At 45.1% G+C, this 20,211-nt stretch overlaps 1 protein-coding gene, 1 non-coding gene and 1 pseudogene across 2 annotated transcripts; all 3 read left to right on the top strand.

The window, feature by feature from the left end:
• Positions 1-13,396: 13,396 nt before the first annotated feature.
• On the top strand, positions 13,397-14,463 carry LOC133885042 (uncharacterized). Its single transcript, XM_062324673.1, has one exon. It carries the CDS (start codon positions 13,869-13,871, stop codon positions 14,262-14,264), a length of 396 nt encoding a protein of 131 aa, XP_062180657.1. The 5' UTR covers positions 13,397-13,868; the 3' UTR covers positions 14,265-14,463.
• Positions 14,464-14,976: 513 nt separating this feature from the next.
• On the top strand, positions 14,977-19,740 carry LOC133885131 (uncharacterized; annotated as a pseudogene).
• On the top strand, positions 19,699-19,771 carry TRNAR-ACG (transfer RNA arginine (anticodon ACG)). Its single transcript has one exon. It is a non-coding gene; the product is annotated as a tRNA-Arg (tRNA).
• Positions 19,772-20,211: the final 440 nt, after the last annotated feature.

Below are 20,211 nucleotides of genomic sequence, written 5' to 3'. Positions count from 1 at the left end.
AAAAGTTGAATTGGTATAATCTGGATTGTAAAAGTTAGAGGTTATTTGGCAACCTAGATTCTGAATGAGTGAATTGTTGCTTTTATATGTTAATAGTTGTAGGACTATCTTCAACAGCTTCTCTTTGTAAGTCTAGTTTCCTTCACAAAGAAATTCTCATTCACTTTAACATTTCAATGACTTCACTTCGCAGTTCCCTTCATAGTTCCCTTCACAACAAACCTCATTCTTCTGTGTTACCAGGATGCAACGAAATTCAGAGTTCAGCAGCACAAGGTAGCCTTAGTTCCTACAGAGGGAGGAAGATATATTGTAAAGCCCTATGCTATTTTGGGTTAGGTGAGTGGTAACGGTGGGTAATTTCTTCAAAAGGCTAATGGTCATATTGGTCTTTGTGAATCCACAATTTGCTGCAAACTGGTTACATTCTGTAGGGAGAAGAGGTCTATTTGTTTGAGTTAAATATTGTAAAAGCTATAATCCATAATCTCTAATAAAAAAACAGGGCCTTAAACAGTTGGATGTTGAAGCCGATCAACGTTTGGTCCAATGGGAGTGCTTGATCAGTCAAGACAGTGTTGGCACGCCACAACAAACTTCATTCTTCTGTGTTACTATGATGCAACAAAATTCAGAGTTCAGACTTCAGCACAAGGTAGCCTTAGTTCCGACGGAGGGAGGGAGATATATTGCTTCTACCAGTACAACAATGGGGTAGGAATCTTTGCACTGTTTATTTCTTTTTTAAAAAATTAGGCAGTGTTTATAATTTGGCTGTTGCTTAAAGACTTTGGCATTGTTGTCAATTAAATTTATAGGATTGGTAGGAAGCGGCCAAACAAAAGTCAAATTGCAAATCTGCAGATGCAAGGTTAAGGACAACTGCAATCCACAGGAAAGACACTTTTGGTCCCAATAAATTTTACTTACAAGCTGATGCAACTAGCCAACTAGGAAGACAACAGCCTACTACTAATCTACTACGTATCCAGACATCTTTGCCATCGCCCTAAAAAAAACCATTTCTGCCATTGTTAATCCCCTGCAGGACACGGTGACTTGCGGGGCTCATGCAACTGATCTGCCAAAGGTTTGACTTGCGCGAAAGTCCCTATGGGTTCGTACACGATTATGTAGTAAAATACTCTGGTCCATCACTTTGATTAATCCAAGCAAAGACGCTGTCCTCGCCTAATCCGAAACACTACGACAACAAGCATCATCGTCCTGTATGAAGTCAAATTATTTTATCCCTTCGGTCTTGGCATCCTATCTACTAGCACTGGCGTTCATTTTCATGCATCTATGTTTATTCTCTTACGCTCAATGCCCACCAATCAAGTTTTTAACTCACGAGCTTAGGGAAGGATGTACCTTTCTCTAAGGATGTGTGGTAGATTTCTCTAGGCAGATTGTATAGCTAGAGATAGCAGTATATATGTGTAGAACGTTCAAAAATCACAGGTTAAACTATCTATGAATGTTGGATAGTAAACGAACTGTGGTTTACTATGTGCTTAGAGTAGTTTCTCGTGCTTTGTTCTAGATTGAAAGATGGCAAAGAAGCATCGTGACTATTGGGGCGTGAGAATGTTGACCAGATCGACCAAGAAGTACTCGATGGCGATACGCATTAGTACGTGTTTTGGCCGCTAATTCCATAATGAAAAAGCTCGACAGACAGGTGACTGAAACTCTCGCCTTTGAACGGGGGAGGCATCCAGCTCCGCTTTTCGACTTCAGTCCACCACCGTCTCTCTCGCCGCTCACATCGTCGATCTCCGCCGGCCGACGTGCCGCCATCGCCGGCGCCATCGTTCTGGCGATTGATGTGTAGTACTGATCAAACTGCCAAACCGCATGGGAACTGGTAAAGGCTCTATAGAAGGAGCCGGTCGGCGGGGCTTGAACCTCGGCACCCAAAAAAGCCTTCAAAGAAGGCTGGGTCAAAAAGACCCTTTTTTTTAAAAAAAACTGCCAAACCGCAACTGCCACCGGATATCCGAGCTGCATTTACATTAGTAACATACTAACATAATTTAGGCTCCATCGGAATGAGTAGCATGTCAAAGTCAAAGGACAGCAAGTATCACTTGATCAACCTCTTTTCTCCTTTTTTCCCTGAAAAAGATCTCTCTTTCTGCTTGATTTTTTTAGGAACGTACGTTTCTGCTTGATGGTTTCTCACCTGCAGAAAGATGGATCAAGATGTACTTGCAAGCAAGATATAGTATATGTATCCAGTTCTCTGCAAGACTGCGATTATGCCTAGCTACATCATATGGATCACTAGGCTGCCAAACACACCGGCCGCTAGCTAGATCATCCGAAAAAGCAGTAAAGATTCCAGTGCAAGCACCAGATCAAATATCCCTGTATGGTGTCAACAGTTAAAAAATAATGATCTTGCAGGAGGAAATCATGGACACGCAGTATATTTATTTCACAGGCTTGACTTGATCCGGTTAAAATTGGAGTAACCTCACCAAGTCAAGTTCAGCTCTTGGACTGCGTTTCAACATGTTCAACTTGGACAAGTGACCATCATGTCACTGTCTTCAAATGGTGCGCCTTTTATATTTATTAATCCGTCCAAGAAAGGCTAAGCATTTCGTATCAATATATAGTCAGCATTTTTCAAAAAAATACCTTAGCATCCGGATGGTTGCTAACTGCATGCTCTCAGCCTTGAAGCCTTCATGATTCAGGCATCTTCGGAAGATTTGGTTTTACTTATTCATTTCTTTTGTACAGAAATAACCTCGAACCTTTCTGGCACATGGTTCATTCAGCATCCTGTTTTTTTCCTGAATTTCTCTTCAGACAGATTTTCCAAGCTAATTCTTGTTCGTAATAAGCATCTTTGAAAAGTCCCTGTGATGAAAACAACGTCTCATTTGCCTGTCCTGCCGAACACATGAGATACTCAGGCGCATATAGTTCCTCATGGAGAATAAAAAAGCTGGCATCTTTTTCATGTTTTTTTTTCTCAAATATACAGGAGAGTTCTGTATCTTTGAATTAAGTAGAAGGATAGAAAGCGATACACAGTGACTGAAAACCGGTTGAAAAGAAGATGATAATAGAGAGCTATTACATGAAATCAGCAACCGACATCTTTTCCATGTTCAAACGGGCACCAAGTCCTACTAGAAGTAAAGGCAGCAGCAGTATAATTACCGTATATAACCCACTTTAACGGCAGTACAGCACGTTCATGATCTCGTCAAAAGCTAGAAATGCCAAAGATTTCAGCTGTTGACAAGCTCGGTCAAATCGCCTCTCGGAACGAATGAAACCATCAACTTGACTGAGTCGAAAAGCTGGGAAGGTTACTGGTGGCCATAAGAAAGGTATGCGCAGGAAAAAGGCTGCAGCTCTCAAGTGCTAGTTGCTGGATAATGGGTAGGAAGATCTCGCATTTCAGTATTATCTTTCTCACCCCACTGAGAGACAAGACGTAGAAAGGTTCGCTTTTCCAATCTGAAAAACTCATCCTACTTTTGTAATCTGAAAACTCACGCTCTGTATGGTGAAAGTGATGTGAGTTGGAAATGCCAGGGCCATACAGATCCTACAGTACTGAAAAGCCTCAGTTTTTGGCTGAAGAAATTATCCATCTGCTTGGTATGTTCATGCGGATCGTAGAACATGTTATATCCGGCGTGCATTTATGCTTTTCCAGAAGAAAACCACAATGGTTCTATGGCTGAGGCAGCTAACCAGTATTCTACTTTTTAACGGAAGCTAACAATTACTGACCGGGTAAAATTGGTCACAGGTTTGTCTCAGCATCTATATATTTATTTTGACAAAACACAGGTAGATCATAGACCTGTGTCGCTATGTCCTTTTATTCACCCTAACGTTCAGACTTTCAGAACTTTAGTTTGTCTGAACATTCAGTAAAAACTAGTTGTTACTAGGGAAACACTTCTTGGATGAATGATTATGTGATTGGTCTGCAGAACAGATATAAAATTTAAGGGCACATATAGAGTACATCTTGTGGGCATGGCATGCTGAAGTTTGGTGGCAAAGTCAACAGATGAGATGACCCCTGTTGCAAAGGGCGTTTCTGTGGAGATCCACTCTCTCCTTGTTTATTGTTCTTATTCCCTGTTGGGCCAGTGCCATGACACCAGCCAATCAACCTTGAAAACTTTTCAGCGTCATGTGATCTGCCCGTGAAGGATTGTTAAAGCAGAGACTCTGAACCAGGCAGGGTTTCTATATGTGGCGGGTGAATGGTTTTATTCTCAAATAATTATGTTTATGCTTGGCCCTTTTGACCTGCTTCTTGTCATATCATTATGTTTCCTCTAGTATTTATTTCCCTCTTTCTCTGTGGCTGCAGCCTCGCAGGGAATCTTCTTGCATGAGCCCCATCCTTGTAGGTTCACACTACAATGCTGGGGGTCCTCCAAATGGTTAGCCTTGCTTAGCTCAAAAAGGCTGGAGAAAAAGAATGCAATTTGTTACTATTTCTTTCTTTTTACTGGGCGAGAAGAGTGATGTTTCTGTGTATACAGTTCGTGTACTTACGGTCCTCATATGTGTCTGAAACTCTGAATGAACAGAAACATGATGATCGATCTGCATAACAGCACAAGCCCTTCTTTCCTATATATTCCCAACCGTAAAACGAAATGCATAATGATGCTAACCATCTTTGTCTAATCTGGGACAGCTGAAGCATTGAGTAAAGAAGTCCAGCTTCTGAACTTATATTTACCGGCCTTACGAGGCATCAAGTTATTTGACAGGGACAGAGCGATGGGCGCCTGAAGGTGCACACATCCCACATGAACTGCTCTGCAGTCTGCATGCAGCTGCTCCTGCATGCGCTGTACCGAGCCCTAGCTGCATGAACGCGTGCAACCACATTCCCTCAAGTCTACTGCAGGCCACCACTTTCACACTCGCAACCCGGTTTCCAGAGTTGACGATCACTGAAGCACAAAGACCGAGCAAGCTCAAGCTCACGCCCTAGCCTTGTACTGTGGGCACGCTGCACAGCCGCAGCAGACGCAGCAGAGACGCGTCTGCAGCACGGGGACAGAGACAAACGCGTGCGCCCTTCACGATGCATGGCCACATGCTGCGGCAGTCAGTGTCCTCTCGGCTCACTTGGCTAGATAGATTCTTCTCACGTCCGGCTGCGGCTGCCCATGCATCCGAGCTCAGATGGTCAGATCGCCGAGGTCAACTCTTGCGAGCTGCTCTACATCGGTCACTGCAGTGACAGTTTAACAACGCACACGAGGATTAAGATATCAGCTACGCTTTGCTTTGGACCTTTGGCTGTACTCACTGCACGAGCACACATAGTAAGATGAGACGAGAGATGTATGTTCCTCCTCTGAGTTGGCGCCCGGCCGCGTAATTTGTGCTCCTTGGTGTTGCTTAGCGGCCCTAAACAATCCACAACATGTCCCCCCAAAAGTCAGAGCGCATGCCCTTCCAAGAGGCCATACTTCCAGTGGAAAGTTACGGGTAAAAAAGGCCTGGACTTCTGCTGCGGTGAATGGAGACAAAACGCCCGGGTCAAATGCAGCCATGGTGGCGACAGTTTTGTTCTCGATTTCTTTCCTCGGTCTCGAGTAGGGGTATGGGCGAACGGGATTGGGTTTGGAGACCAAGGGCACGTTTGGATTGAAGCAGCGCTCGTCCCGTTAAAAAGTCGCGCGCTGCTGGTTTGGATGGGCTCCTCAGAGATAGTTAAATAGGTCACTCGGGCCAACTTAATATGGGCGTGGATCGGTACGGGTCTAGCTATGGTATGGTTCGAACGACATGTCTACTGTAATTGGTCGTGTCATGTCGATCTATGTGCCTTCTTCTCAGTTCATAGCACTGTTCATCGATCACCGTATCGTGCCAGGTCAAACCGGGCATGATTGCGATCGGGTGGTATGACCAGCCTGCCGGGCACGACAGTCACGACATCGCAGGCAATCCAATTGCACATAGGTGACACGTTGGTATAGCCGATCCGAAAAAATAAAAAATAACTACAAAATTAATAAATATATGAAAATTGATAAAAAATGAGATAAAAATATATAAAAATAGCTACAAAATTAATAAATATATAGAAAATTAATAAAAATGAGATAAAATATAGATAATAGATAAAAATAGCTACAAAATTAAAATATATATAGAAAATAGTAAAGCCCATGCGTATCAGGCCAGATTGTGCTTGCTCGTGCCAGCCTCTGGGTTGTGCCTGTGCCGATCTGGGCTGGACTATGCCTGTGCCGATCCGATTCAGCCGTGCAGTGCCGTGCCAGCACGCTATGCCGCGCGCTCGGCCTAGGCACTGCTTGTGATCTCATGCCGTGCCTGATCTGTACCTACAGTATCATACTTCGGATCGGTCCAATAAACACAACCCACTTAGGTATCTTTAGGTGCCAACGCTCGACTCGACCATACCCCTACTTACGTTCACAGTTTGGTGAAAGCACAGGAATCTCCATAAAAAAATTTGGCTCGCCAACGTTCGACGGGGCTGGCGTGAGCTCAATCCAAACAGCCACCAGGGCAGATGGTGAGCTGATGGAGTCAGAGCGCTTGACTCCATCAAGCTTGCCGCGCTTACTTTTCTCCGTGCACGACTGATCTTGGACTGACCGCTTTGGAGTTTGGAGGCGACAAGTCCGGCGCGGTCGCCAATTTGGAGTCCGTCTTTTGCTGCTCGTGGCTGCACGGCGCTTACCGGGATGGCTACTGCTACAGAGAAGTGTCTGGCGTAGCGGCACACGTGTGACTTGTTCGGTTGCACACGTTTTCACCGCACCGCCAGGGCTCAAAAGCGATTTTTTTTCTCAGAGCCGGCCTTGTGCACACATGATTTATTAGAGTCACTCATTTATATTAAAATTCGTATAGAAAGATAGTTAAAAAATTATAAGCTCGGTGAAGAGAATTAAAAGATTGACGAGTGTCAGATAAGAGATGGACGATCCGGATAAACTGTGTATACACAAGTGTATGACGTTTTGTATTTCTCCGCCAGGGATTTTTGAATGGACGAACTTCAGCGATCTGTGTGCTACACGACGCAAGCCTTACTACTGTTTTTCTTTTGAAAGAAGAACAAGAACTAGAAGACGTCACTTTCAGAAGAAGAACAGGAAGAAGAGATTGGCGTTTTGATCAGCACAAACCTGAGGCCCGTGAAACAAATAATAAGTACAGGTTCCGGACCAAATGAAATTTAGCCCGACTATCATCGTAGCCCATTATATATTAGCCCAAACAAAGAGGCTTAGAAGTTTTTTCTCATGGGCTTCGTGCATGTAACAATAGGTTGGGCTGATTTATTCCTTTTGCCTGGGCGCAAATGTTCATCGAAGTTGTATGGGCCTCAGGACCTACTAAAAGTATTTTCAGCATAAAAAAGGAGTATGTTTCCTGCTTAAATAAATAAGAAAAAAATTGTAAAAACCTACAGAGTTTTTCATTTATCCACTCATAAAAACTTTTAGTTCAATTTTATACCTGTAAATTTAAAATAGTTTCAAATACCCTTTAGAGTCATATATCGCTTTGACTGCCGCTATGAGATTCATATATCGTTTTGGTCGTCGCTGTGAGATTCATATGTCGTTTTGACCGTCCCTATGTATATGAGCCAAGCCATCCATCTACCATGCTGGACGAGCCAACGAAGGCCATGTGGCGCACACGTGTGAAGGTCAAGGGTGTGTTTAGTTATAAAAGAGGGGTTGCATAGTATAGTTTGGCTAGGTAGAAGCAGGCTAGGGGAGCAGTATAGCTCTTGAGAAGAGTGCTTATTTGGCTGCATGAATAGATGATGACAGATACAGTGAACCTGTGAAGGTATTTGGTTGCTTGTATGAATGGATGCAATGACCCTATGATTTGAGACTGACAAGTAGGTCATGCCGACACTATAGCTTATACAAACTGCATCTGTCTAGCCTAGCCTGTATGCGAGTGAAACTCGATTTAGACATATCGTATAGTCAGGATGACTAATACAAGCTGCATCCGCTTTGCAAATAACTAAACAGAATTCTGTATAGGAATGTATGAACGAAAAGTTTCTCATATATACAGGCTCGTATACAGCAAATCAAACAGACCTCAAAGCGGTATATAGATCCAAGAAAATATCTGAAAATACTTTAAATTTACATATGTAAGACTAAACTAAAAAAATTTATAAGTAAATAAATGAAAAAAAAAACCCATGTCATACAAATGAGTTTTTCAATTATCCCTATAAATAAAGTGGTTCCACGAACACTTAAAAAAAAGGCGACTCTAAATCATGACAGCGCCATGAATAGGCTTCCAAAAGCAAAATACTAGTCCATGAACTTCGCTGCTGCTTGTTGCAGATGCATAGAGAACTTCAGTGGCATCATTCGATTATACCGTGGTATCGTGTCATCAGAGCACTTTGTACAGAAATATAAGTGGATATTTAATAGGTAGTTATGATTATTATTTAGTTTATTTTTTTTTATCTTAATTAGGTTAAAGTGAATCTTTTTAAAAAAATAGGTCGATCTAATAACTAAAAATATAAACCTTGCATTCCTACCTTTCGGTGTTGAAGGCTAAAGGTAGCGTCGAATATATTGCTACTGGAACTGGACTGATCATTACACAGGTTGGCAACATTCGCATTGGATTAAATTTGATTAAGCAGCCACCATTAATTCTCCAAACAACCTATTGAGCAACATACTATAACGAGTTGCACTAAAAGCCTAAACTAATGTTCAAAGATAAATAATTCACTTATATTTCAACACTTAGATGTAGAAATAAGAGTCATCTATATATTTTTTTAATTGCATACACCAGAACTCAAACTTGAGATATCTAATTCTAATATCATATTGAGCTACATGCACAAACCAATTGCACCCAAAAGACTAAGCTGATGGGAAAAATTACGCAATTCACTTGTACTTCAACACTCTTTTTCACGTGAAGGCTCCCTCAGACTTAAGACGTGGAAATATGAGTCAACTGTAATTTTTTTAATTACGTCTACAGAACTCGAACTTGAGATATCTGATTCTAATACCATATTAAACTATATGAACCAACTAATTACATATAAAAATCTAAAAAATACGAACAATTCATTATACCTTAACACAACCATCGCAAACGTAGAAATACCTTTTCCTTATCTTGATGCGTACAAGCTGGGAGGCAACAGTACAGGGGTGGCCTAATAGTTTAATAGACATATTTGGCAGAGCTATCAAAATAGTTTCTCTAGTGAAATTAGCGGAGCCCTATCAAACAATAATTTTCAGTTTTTAGTTCTCGAGTGGAATTTGTATGAGTGATTCTCTAAAATAAACTAGATGTTGTGAGTTGAAAAAAATACCTTTATCTAATTCACTTCCTTTGTAGAGATTTAAAAAATCACTTTCAACTCTAAATCATTTTACTCAGAGAATTACTCTTAAAAAAATTAGATCATACGAGCTCTACCAGACCTTGTGTACTCTGCCATCATTATACCCAAATGCCATTGTCAAATGCTACTACGAGAAGGGGCAGGAAAGTGACAAACCCCAAATTATACTCGAGTACTTCTGTTTTCTCGCGTAAAAAAATTTCTAGTTGTTGTCAGTAACATTAGATAGTATGTCGTGTATTCTGAATCATACTTAATTCAAACTGAGATGAAAATACTGCGCGTCCAATTCCTCTGCCTTGAATTGTGAGCCTGAGCAGAACATCCCTTGGAATCAACTTTTCAGATGCGTGCTCAATTCATCTGAAAATTTTCTGAAACCTCAATTCATCCGAATCTTTTTACTGAAAGTTCAATTCATCTGAATTCTGCGTAAAGTGGAGACGTTGCCTGCGCAAGTATTGCAACACAGGACATGAGAGTCGATTGCCCGAACGTGTCGATGGGCGTGGCCAAGATTACTCCCGGTCTCCATCACTCTGAAGATGCAGAAAAAGAATAGGCAGCCTCCACCGTCCTGCACTTTCTTTCGCACCATCCGATGCTGCGTGCGCGGCGCCGGCGCGGTCATTTTTGGCTAGCTCTCCATCCCTCCAGAGAAAGAAAAGGAGAGCCGGCAATTTTCTAGAGACCTGTCAGAGTGAAGCCTCTACTAGAGAAGCGTGAACCCCGCGTGATTTCAGCCCAGCCTGCACTTTGGATTGAGGTTGAAGGCCCCGGAGATGGAAACAACGAGTGAGTAATCGATGTCCCGGCCGCGTGCACCTGTCCAACCTCTATCTTTTGCTCCCCCGCAAGCTAAAGAAACGCAATCTGCTTAGCAACCACTGAGCAATCATTTTTCTTTATTCTGAAAGAATACTACTTTTTTTGGGCTCTGTCTATGTACTGTTGAAGTAGGTACACAGAAGTAGAAACTGCTTCGCTGCCTTTCTGAAACCAGAAACTGCTTCACTGCTAAGTTTTTACTGGTTTGGTTGATGACAAACATGCTTGCATTATTCTCGCGCCCCTGTTTTCGTGCAACTGGTGCAAGTTACAGGCTAGTGCGTGCATGCACTCTGCATACGAGGAAAAATAAGAGGACATATTCTTTCACTAAAGAGGGAAGAAAAAAAGCGAGGAAATCCTACGCGCAGAGATCAACTCATTGGCGAAAGGTCGAAAGGAGATGTGATCGCGACCATCGCTGGTATTGGAAAACCGATGTGGTTTTCCAAGGGGTATATATTCCACAGCTCGAAAGTGATTTTCGCAGCTCGTTTTTGGCGCGCTAACATCGCTTTCGTGAGCTAGATAGGTAGCTGGTCACACCTAACCAGGAATCGGGCCTCTTGGGTCCAACCAGTTGTGGCACAACACACTACCACATGTCAGGCTTCCACTGGAACAAATTGCCAGCAGTGTTGCATTCAGAAAGAAAATTTGTTCTTGAGCTTGATAATTGGAAGCAGCATGCCTGCTGCTTTGTTAGGCCAAGTGCTCCCATTCATGCATGCATGCATGCGGGATCCTCGCATTGGCGCGCCTGAAAGTGTCGTGGTTCTCCAATTATCAATGCCTGCTGCTTGTCTCTTCTCAAATAAAAACTAGAATATAAATTCAGCTTACATCTGCAGCAGGACAAGTGCGGAGGTACGTGTAGATGGTAACTGTTAACGGCTAGGGCATCAGGTTACTCATTACTCTGATGATCGTAGGATGAATGGTGCAGCTGGTTCTTGATTTTTTTTTTCACCAGATGGGTTAGGAGAGAGGTCCACCGGTGCCACCGAGGCCGGTAGCCTGGGAGCGGGCACAAGAAGCGCAAACACACACCCACACGGTTATACATATGCTTATGGTCCGTTTAGCAAAGCTCTCAGAGTAGTTTTTTGGCTGGAATTAGAGAGAACTCTGCCAAACAGCTTTCCCTGAGTGAAATCCATACAAGTGATTCTCTAAAATAAACTAGAAGCTAGGGAGCTGAAAAACAGCTTTATCTGATTCACTTTCCGCATAGAATCAATTCTTTTATATATTTTATTTTAGAGAATCAATAGATAATCATTATTAACCACCAAATCATTTCCTTAAAAAATCACTTACTGTAAAGAATTTAAATAGTAAAGAATTCTACCAAATAAGCCATTAGTCCTGCTCTACAAACCCGGGCAGGCAACGCTCCACGCGGGGCGCGCAGCTGGTTCTTGATCTGCCCATTAGTGTAAGTTAACTGGAACCTTGAAACTCTACAATAGTATATTTCTTTCACAACGACTTACACTAACACATTCAGTGTAAGTTAACTGGAACCTTGAACAAGTCCTGATCCGTTTGGATAGAGACCGAGCAATTCTGAGTTTTAGACTACATATGTTTGACACTGTCCTCGGAATTAAGCTGTATCAACATCTGGAGGAAACTGAACTCAAGTTCGATGCAGTCAGCACTTAACTGCAAGCCTGCAACAGTGTCCAGTACCTTAAAACGCGCCAGATGGGCCGTGGAAATGGTGACTTTAGGTCCTAGGTCACGCACATCACTGGTCCTCGATCCAACGGTCAAACCCGGGAGCATATTAAAAGCAGAAACTTCTGGAACAGCACAGCCGCTGTACTCAAACACGAGTAGTGGTAGCTGGCACTCAACTGAACTGAATATGCTCTGTTGATCCCCAACCTAATTCCACTGGCCGGGCGAGCTGCATCGCAGAGGGGCTGAGCAAAAGGTATAGGCCGAGGACTACTATGGCTCTTGATGTGTCGAATGTAGGGATGAATGAAAAGCTTAAAACTCGCACACTAATTTAGCTCTTGTCTGATTCAGCTTGACTCGAATCGATTTGTTTCAAATCTAACAAGTCAAATCAAAGTTTTAGCCCATTTATATAAAAAATCAGCTTGCAAGCAGCTCGCAAGCAAAACGAGTCAAAAGGCAGTTCATACAACATTCTGCAGCCCTGTAGCCTATTTGCATAATCAAATACATATTCTCACTCCTAGAAACTATAACGTAGCATTTCATTGTTCTCCCGTAGCTGCCACCGATGCTCGAGGGATGAGAGCTCGAACGCTTAAGGCATGCGCTCAAGGGCTATGAGGTCTAGGGCACCGAGTCACTAGCTGTCGATGACTCAATGAACGGTGAATCAGTTACAACATCCTTTGTCCACAGCAGTCCTTTGTCCACAATATCCGTGTCGTCGGTCACCCAGATCCCCATCCACCTCAGCTTCTCGATATCATTACGGACCTCTGTTCACATCATCGATAGTCCTCCACCAACTAAACGAGCTAGCTCACGAGACAAATGAGCCGAGCCAAACTGACATTTTTGCTTGTTATCTAAATAAGCCAAACGAGTCGAGTAAGCTAACTCGTTATCTAAATAAGCCAAACGAGTCGAGCCATAACAAATCAAGCTGGCTCGTTATACCGCCCTAGTTGAATGGGTGTCCCCAACGACGAAATTCTGGCTACGCCACTTGTCTCCGAATCGTGGTGTCACGCCGCCGTTGCGCCTTGTAAAGAGCAAGCGAGCAACCGCTCTCGTCGAACGTCCGTGCGCTCCATGGCTACACGGCTACTAGCTAGCATGCACCCTTGACCAAACCGCTCGATCGGAGGCGTAAAACGAGCCACGGCCGGTGTCTCGCAGGTCTCAACTGCCTCGCGCGGTTCTCCTACTTGCTGCGTCGCGTGGCTACTGCTCGTGCCTCGTGAGCTGTGAGCGCGACTGGTCTCGTGAAAGCGAAGCAGATGGGGACCCGACCCGTCTGAACCGTGAGATAAACAAAGTTGCCATCGGCATCGCATGAACAAAGTTGCAACCGGCATCGTAAAAGAGCCCGGGCTGGACAAGCCTAATCGCTGCCTGCACGCCTCGTTGTGTCATCAGCCAGCGCGTCTCCAGCCGTGCGCACGGCGTCCGGTGCAACCTCCTTGAAGCTGGTGGCCTGGTGCTACTCTGCTAACCGCTAGCTCTTCACACCCTGCAGGCCGGTCTTCGAAGAGCCTGATCGCACAATCTTTAAGCTGCAATTCAATAGCCCCGTGATCATCTCCTGTAATCCAGACCGCGTCAAACTTTTGGCCAAAGAAAAAGTAGAAGTCATAGTAGTTTGAAAATAAAACAATTTGCAAGAAACTGTAACACTACTAGTCGTTGCATTGCTGTTGCCTCGTACACAAAGCAAAGCCAAGGAGCATATCGCCATAAAATCGAAACTCATGGGGCAAGGTGCAACAAAAACCTCCCCCGCCGGCTCCCATATATTGCCGGTCTTCCAATCCTCCGCTCCCCGCAGCCGTAGCGCGCCGCCTACCACGTCTATTTCCCCAGTTTCCCAACCAAAATCCAATCTTTACCAGCCAAACCAAACCCCGCGAAGGCAAGGGCAAAGCCACCAATGGCCATCGAGACGGACGCAGTGGCGGCGGCGAGGGAGGGTTCGGAGACGGCGCCCATGTCCCCGGAGGCCGAGGCGGCGATCGAGGCGGCAGCGGGGCCGGCGCGGCCGCGCGGGTGGCTGCGACGGCTCATCCCGCTGGAGTACCTGACCCGGAGCCGGCGGTGGAGGCTCGGCGGCGCTGTGGGCAGGGGAGGCGCGTCGAGGCTGGCGTCGTCGCTGTCGCGGTCGCTGCGGTGGAAGCGGCTCCCGGGGTTCTCCGCCCTTAGCCTGCGGAGCGGCTCGGCGTCAGCGGTGCTCGACGCGGTCGCGTTCCGCATCATGTACGTTGTGGAGGCCGTGGTGCTCGGCCTCGCGCTCTCTTGCTTCTTCCTCTGCTGCGGTTGCCACCTCTGAGCTATTCCTTCGCCCTTCGCCAATCGCCACTATTGGGGGTGTAACAAATGCCATCTTTTTCTTGCTTCTTCGGTTCTTCTATTGATGATGTTGCTGTAAATTTTCTACCTTTCGGTACAAAGATGTAAATTGTGGCTTTCAAAAAAAAGATGGAAATTTGCAATCTTTGTTTGGAGTTAATTATATTAATTTGCGAGTCTTTGGATGCTGTGATGCACGAGACTGCGTTTTGGAAGCCAACGAGTTCTTGTTTTTTTAATATATATATATATATATATAGGACACCTATTCTATACTCCTAGGAGTATGTACTCCCACATGCAATATACCATCTAAACAAACACTTTATACTCTTTTATCATTTTTAGTATACTCTAATACTAATTCTAAGATACTCCAATATGAGTTGTATGGAAAAAAAATCAATGTTAGCCTTTTATTTTTGCTATATACTCTTTTTTATACATAAAAGAAGTATATATGCAAATTAAGATAAAAATTATGAAATTTCATAAAAATTTTCGTGGGATTTGTATTGTAGTATCTTATAATTACTAATGAAGTATATTTAAAGTGATAAAAAAATATAACTTATGTGTAAAAATGGTATATGAGAGGTGGGAGTACATACACCCAGGAGTACATACTAGTTAATATATATATATACACATGTGTATATATATGTGTATATATATTGTGTTGTCCCTTGGATAATTGGGAATTTGAGAGTGGCTATGTAAGGGGTCATGGAGGAGGGGTGGAAGGGGGAAGCGGCGGCGTTTGGTTTCCCGACGCCGGTGCGGCCGGGGGCCACGCGGTTGGGGTGGATCGGCATCGGTGTCATGGGCGGAGCCATGGCCAAGCACCTCCTCGCAGCTGGGTTCGCGGTCACCGCGTACGCTCGCAAGCCGGCCAAGGCGGAGTGCCTTGTCGCCGCCGGCGCGACCCTCGCGGACTCGCCTGCGACCGTGGCTGCTGCATCCGATGTGGTGTTCACTATGGTCGGAAACCCTGGTGACGTCCGCGAGGTCATCCTGGACTCCGCCACCGGCGCCCTCGCTGGCCTCCGCCGCGGCGGCGTGCTGGTGGACTGCACGACCTCCTCCCCTTCCCTCGCGAGCGAGATCGCCGCGGCCGCGCGCGCGGCAGGCTGCCACGCCATCGACGCGCCAGTCTCCGGCGGCGACGTCGGCGCCCGCGACGGCACGCTCGCCATCTTCGCCGGCGGCGACGAGACCGTGGTCGCCTGGCTCGCCCCGCTCTTCGCGCACCTCGGCAGGCCGACCCACATGGGCCCACCCGGCAGCGGACAGAGCAGCAAGATCGCCAACCAGATCGCGGTGGCCGGTGCGGTGGTGGGCCTCGGCGAGTCCGTGGCCTTCGCCAGCGCCGCGGGGCTCGACGCGCCGCTGTTCCTCGACGCGGTGTCCAAGGGCGCGGCAGGCTCGCGCGTTATGGACATCTTCGGCGACCGCGTGCTGCGCCGCGAGTTCGCGTCCGGGGGCAGCGTGCGGTACATCATCAAAGACCTCGGCATTGCGCTGGAGGTCGGGGACGGCGGGGAGAAGGCGAACGTGCTTCCCGGAGCGGCGCTGTACCGGCAGATGTTCTCGGCGATGGTGGCGAACGGGGACGGCGACATGTGCTTGCAGGGACTGATCACCGTCATTGAGCGCCTGAACGGCATTCGCAAGTAAGGCATGGCAGTTGGCAGATGTTCGTCGAAATTACCACACTGGATTTGAAAACTTCTGTATTTTTCCTGAATAAAATTTGGGGCTATGGGTTTAAGGGAAACACTGCATAGAGTATGCCAGCATGTATCAATCTTGAATTGCTTATTTGTGAATGTCATTTTGCTGCTACTTGTTGTAACATTTTCTTCGAACTGTGACCATGACCATCAGTAACAAGACATGGCTGCCATAACAGGCACTAGTCGTCAGTTGGCTGGTGATATAACTTCAGCTTCCATGTGGTAATTGTGATACTCTGAATGATTAGCAGCCACTATCCAGACTGGGCTCTACCGTTTTATCCCAGAAAATACTGGTCGAAAAGAGTACATGACAGCATGATTGGCACACAACTACACATGAGTACATGGCATCATTTTCTTCAACGGATAGCCAACGTGTGGAAATGTCACCACAGCAACCACCTCAACTGAAACCTTGGCGATCAGCCACTGGACATACTGGAAGTCTGGAACCAATGTGATAATCTTACTCCTGAGGACTAGTTTGCAATGGCTGTAGACACCGAGGGCCTTTCTCGCTCAATCATGTTAGATTTTTAACGTGTCGGACAGATATTTGCACCGAGGGCCTTTCTCGCTCAATCATGTTAGATTTTTAACATATCGCACGGCCTTTTCTGTGTAGTGCCATCTTATCTCTTTCGCAAGAATGGCGGCACCGGGTTCACTAGCGCTTCTCCAGGCTCCGTCCTTCACTGCGGCCAAGTGCCGGCCAGTGGCGAGCCGGTCAGCCTCGCGGCGAGCGCCACGAGCTCTGTTCGCCGTGCGCGCCTCGGCTGCTGAGGCCGCCACCAAGGACGCCGTCCTCAAGGACTTCCGCGAGAACAGGGCTCTCAAGGTCTCTCTTTCTGTAACTCCTTCACCTAGTCCATCTCCTGTAAGATCCAGTAATTTTTTTACTATGCTACTTCATGTGGATTAGAATGTGTAGATGTGAAGTTGTGTTCAGGGTGGACAATAGGAGCGTAACGTCATAGAACTGTTATGTTTGGATGGGCTATCCTTGCTGAACGCTGATAGCCATTGGCTCTTGAACCGCAGATCATTTCTGGGCTTCAGAATTTCGACAGGAGCAGTGTTGCATCTGTTGTCACAGCTGCAGATAAGGTGTGTGCTGTGCATTCGTCGTTCAGATTTTTGTTCATTTTTCATTCTTGCAGATGGGTAAATGTGTTAGATTTTAAGTCTTCTTTGAGAGTAATTAGTGTAAGAAAAAAGAGCGAGAACGTTTGCCTGGTTTCTTGGGAAGACAAAATGGTATCAAAATCTTTCACACAACGTAATAAGGTTGCGTTGTCTACTGGTGTACTCTGGAGCTGTGAATAATATAAGATTGTGCCGCTGATGATTTTGTCAACGCAGAAGTGTAGAATCAGACGGCAGCGCATGTCCATTGCCCAGGATGCGTTGTGTTATCTGCTCAGAAGATTCTGAACAAGTGCTCATTATCCTTGACCTAGCACCTTAATTCTGAATCTTCTTTTGGAGAAGTCGTTATCGTTATCGATGCAAGTTAGCTGCATCATCAAACTACCCCCTTCAAATGCAGTCAACATCTACAAAAACCAGGAAGCAACCTACAGTGTCATCTCATAATTTTCACTATCCATTGACTTGGTTGGATTTTTTTTAAGTTAACTGTTTTTCTAATTTTTTTGAATGTGCAAAATTTGGATGGAGTTCAGTAAAAGTGCCTCTTTATTCTTTTTTTTTTTTGGTTTAACCAAACATTGCCTGAGTTGGGCAACCCGTGCCTCATCTCACTTTAGATCAATAAACATTTTTTTTAATTGCTGGACTCCCTTTACCCAAGGCCTTTGTTGGAGGCCATTTTAACGAGGCGTGCGACACCGGGGTGCGAACCCCGGCAGGCGCTGCCGCTCCCATGCGGCTTGCCATTGGGCTACCTGCCCGTTCGCGTTAGATCAATAAACATACGCTCCACTTCTCTAAATATAGCGATAGTGTCATTTATGCTATTACTTTGATGCTCTTGTTATACTATTAATCATCATTAAAAACTTGCCTTATTCTTTTTAATGTCTTCAGGGAGGTGCCACCCATGTTGATATAGCATGTGACCAGGGCTTAGTAAAACTTGCTCTGGTTCTTACTACCCTTCCAGTGAGCTAATCATTCTTAGAGTAATTGGAACTTGTCAATTGTAATTTCCTTTGCGGCTTCAACCAACCATGGAATTCGCTATGCTAAGTGCATTTTGGGAATTGCATATTGCAGATCTGTGTCTGATCTGTATATCCTTCAGCGTTTCATTCTGCAGTACAAGCTGGTGCTAAAATGGTCAGGCTTTAAACTTCGGATGAGGACTATACAACACAATTCAAAACAGCGGGATTTATTTTGGTAACTGTTGTCCTTAATGAAACCTTTTTCATGTAGGTTGAGATTGGGAATTATGATTCTTTCTACGAGATGGGCATTGAGTTCACTTCTGAGCAGGTGATCACTAACCTTTTTTATTCGAAATTGCTAATTTGCTAATTGTGCATCTGTTCACTGCAATAAAATCCAAAAAAATTGGATCTGGAAGAGAAACGTATGTATAATCAATTTCAGATACTAAAGCTGGCAAGGGAGACTAGGAAGATGCTTCCAGGTATCACCTTGTCAGTAACTGTTCCTCACACACTGAGCCTGCCAGATCAGGTATATTATCTCTTATGATTATCACCACTTCTAGGTACAAGTTTTCTGAAACGACAATAATTGACACATGCTTTTATCTGGCAGATTTTGATGCTTAATTGCAGATGAGACTTGCGGAGCTACTCAAAGAGGAAGGCGCTGATATCATCCAAACTGAGGGTGGAAAATGTTCTAGTCCGATAAAGCCTGGAGTGCTTGGATTGATTGAAAAGGTACGGTGAATCTAGGAAAAAAAGAGAGAACATGCAGTACCAAGGTGGTCCTTTATTGTACCCGAATTACTAAATTGTGTAAAATTGGCAGGCAACGCCAACGCTGGCCGCAGCATACTCCATCTCCAGGGCTGTCAGCATTCCAGTGATGTGCTCATCAGGGTTAAGCTCAGTGACTGCACCAATGGCAGTAACTGCTGGAGCTGCTGGTGTAGTATGTACTCCACTTATACCTGAACTTCTTACGAGTTACGGGGAACCTATAGAACAGTAGGGAACTCATAACCAAAAGGAAACCGATGGTTCCACAGAGAATCTGGGACCGTCGTGAAGTATAGCTTCTTAGCTCTTGAGGGTTTTTCAAGTTTCAAATGCATGGTTTCAGCAGACAATCTTGCTTTTGTGAGTGTCTAAGAGTTTCTACAGGAGCTGAGAGTTGAAACTTCAGTCTTCGGACTTCAGGCCTTCAGGTCACCCCCGTCAACCGTCAGCGGCTTGCTGCCTGCGGGCTGCGGCGGCAGACGTCCAGACGATGAAACGAGGAGTCGAGGAGATGAGAAGACACCAGATCAGATCATGAGATCGGCACTTCGGCTAATCAGCAGACGTGGCGTGCTATTTGCTATTGCTAACTGCAAGCGCAAGATATAGGCTGCTGAAAACCGAATTGCTGATGATACACTGCACGATATGGGTCATATATGGCCTATAGGCTGTGGCCTGATGGGCATATGGACCGAAGCGGCTATCGTACGCCATTGGTAATGTATATCTTTAAATCGACTATAACATCAATGACTCCGTGGCCCAATGGATAAGGCGCTGGTCTACGGAACCAGAGATTCTGGGTTCGATCCCCAGCGGAGTCGATAGTTCTATGTCAGTTTTTGTTTTTACTGTCCTTTTTTGCCTTCCCTATCTCCACTGGGCCCCAGTTCCCAGTTTCTGCATTGCCGCTCTTTGCACCGGCGGCCGCTGGCACACGCCGTTCAAGCTAGGCACACTTCGCCGCAGCGGTGGCTCGGGCGACGGCGGCAGCAGCGGGTCACGCAGAGTTACACACTTACACTGGGTGCCTCATGCCGCGAATCAATCTGCTCATTTTGTCGGCAGGATTGGGGATTAAAATTTCGCCCGAATTTCGGAGGGGAACGATTCTAGAATTTTCTTTTACTGATATATAAAATTCACATAGTAAAAAATGAAAATGATCAAAATTTAGGTAAAACTTTATGAATTTTGGTCTTTTCGTAAGAAAACGAAAAAAATTGTAAAACCAAATTGAAATCCAGGATTCTTATCGATCAAG

This window comes from Phragmites australis, chromosome 11 (genome assembly GCF_958298935.1).
Source record: "Phragmites australis chromosome 11, lpPhrAust1.1, whole genome shotgun sequence".
NCBI classification, from domain to species: domain Eukaryota; kingdom Viridiplantae; phylum Streptophyta; class Magnoliopsida; order Poales; family Poaceae; genus Phragmites; species Phragmites australis.
This window is presented reverse-complemented; position numbering and strand designations above follow the sequence as displayed.

Excerpts from the sequence above, each read along its gene's own strand:
- LOC133885042 (XM_062324673.1), top strand. The coding sequence starts at position 13,869 with ATGGCCATCGAGACGGACGCAGTGGCGGCGGCGAGGGAGGGTTCGGAG.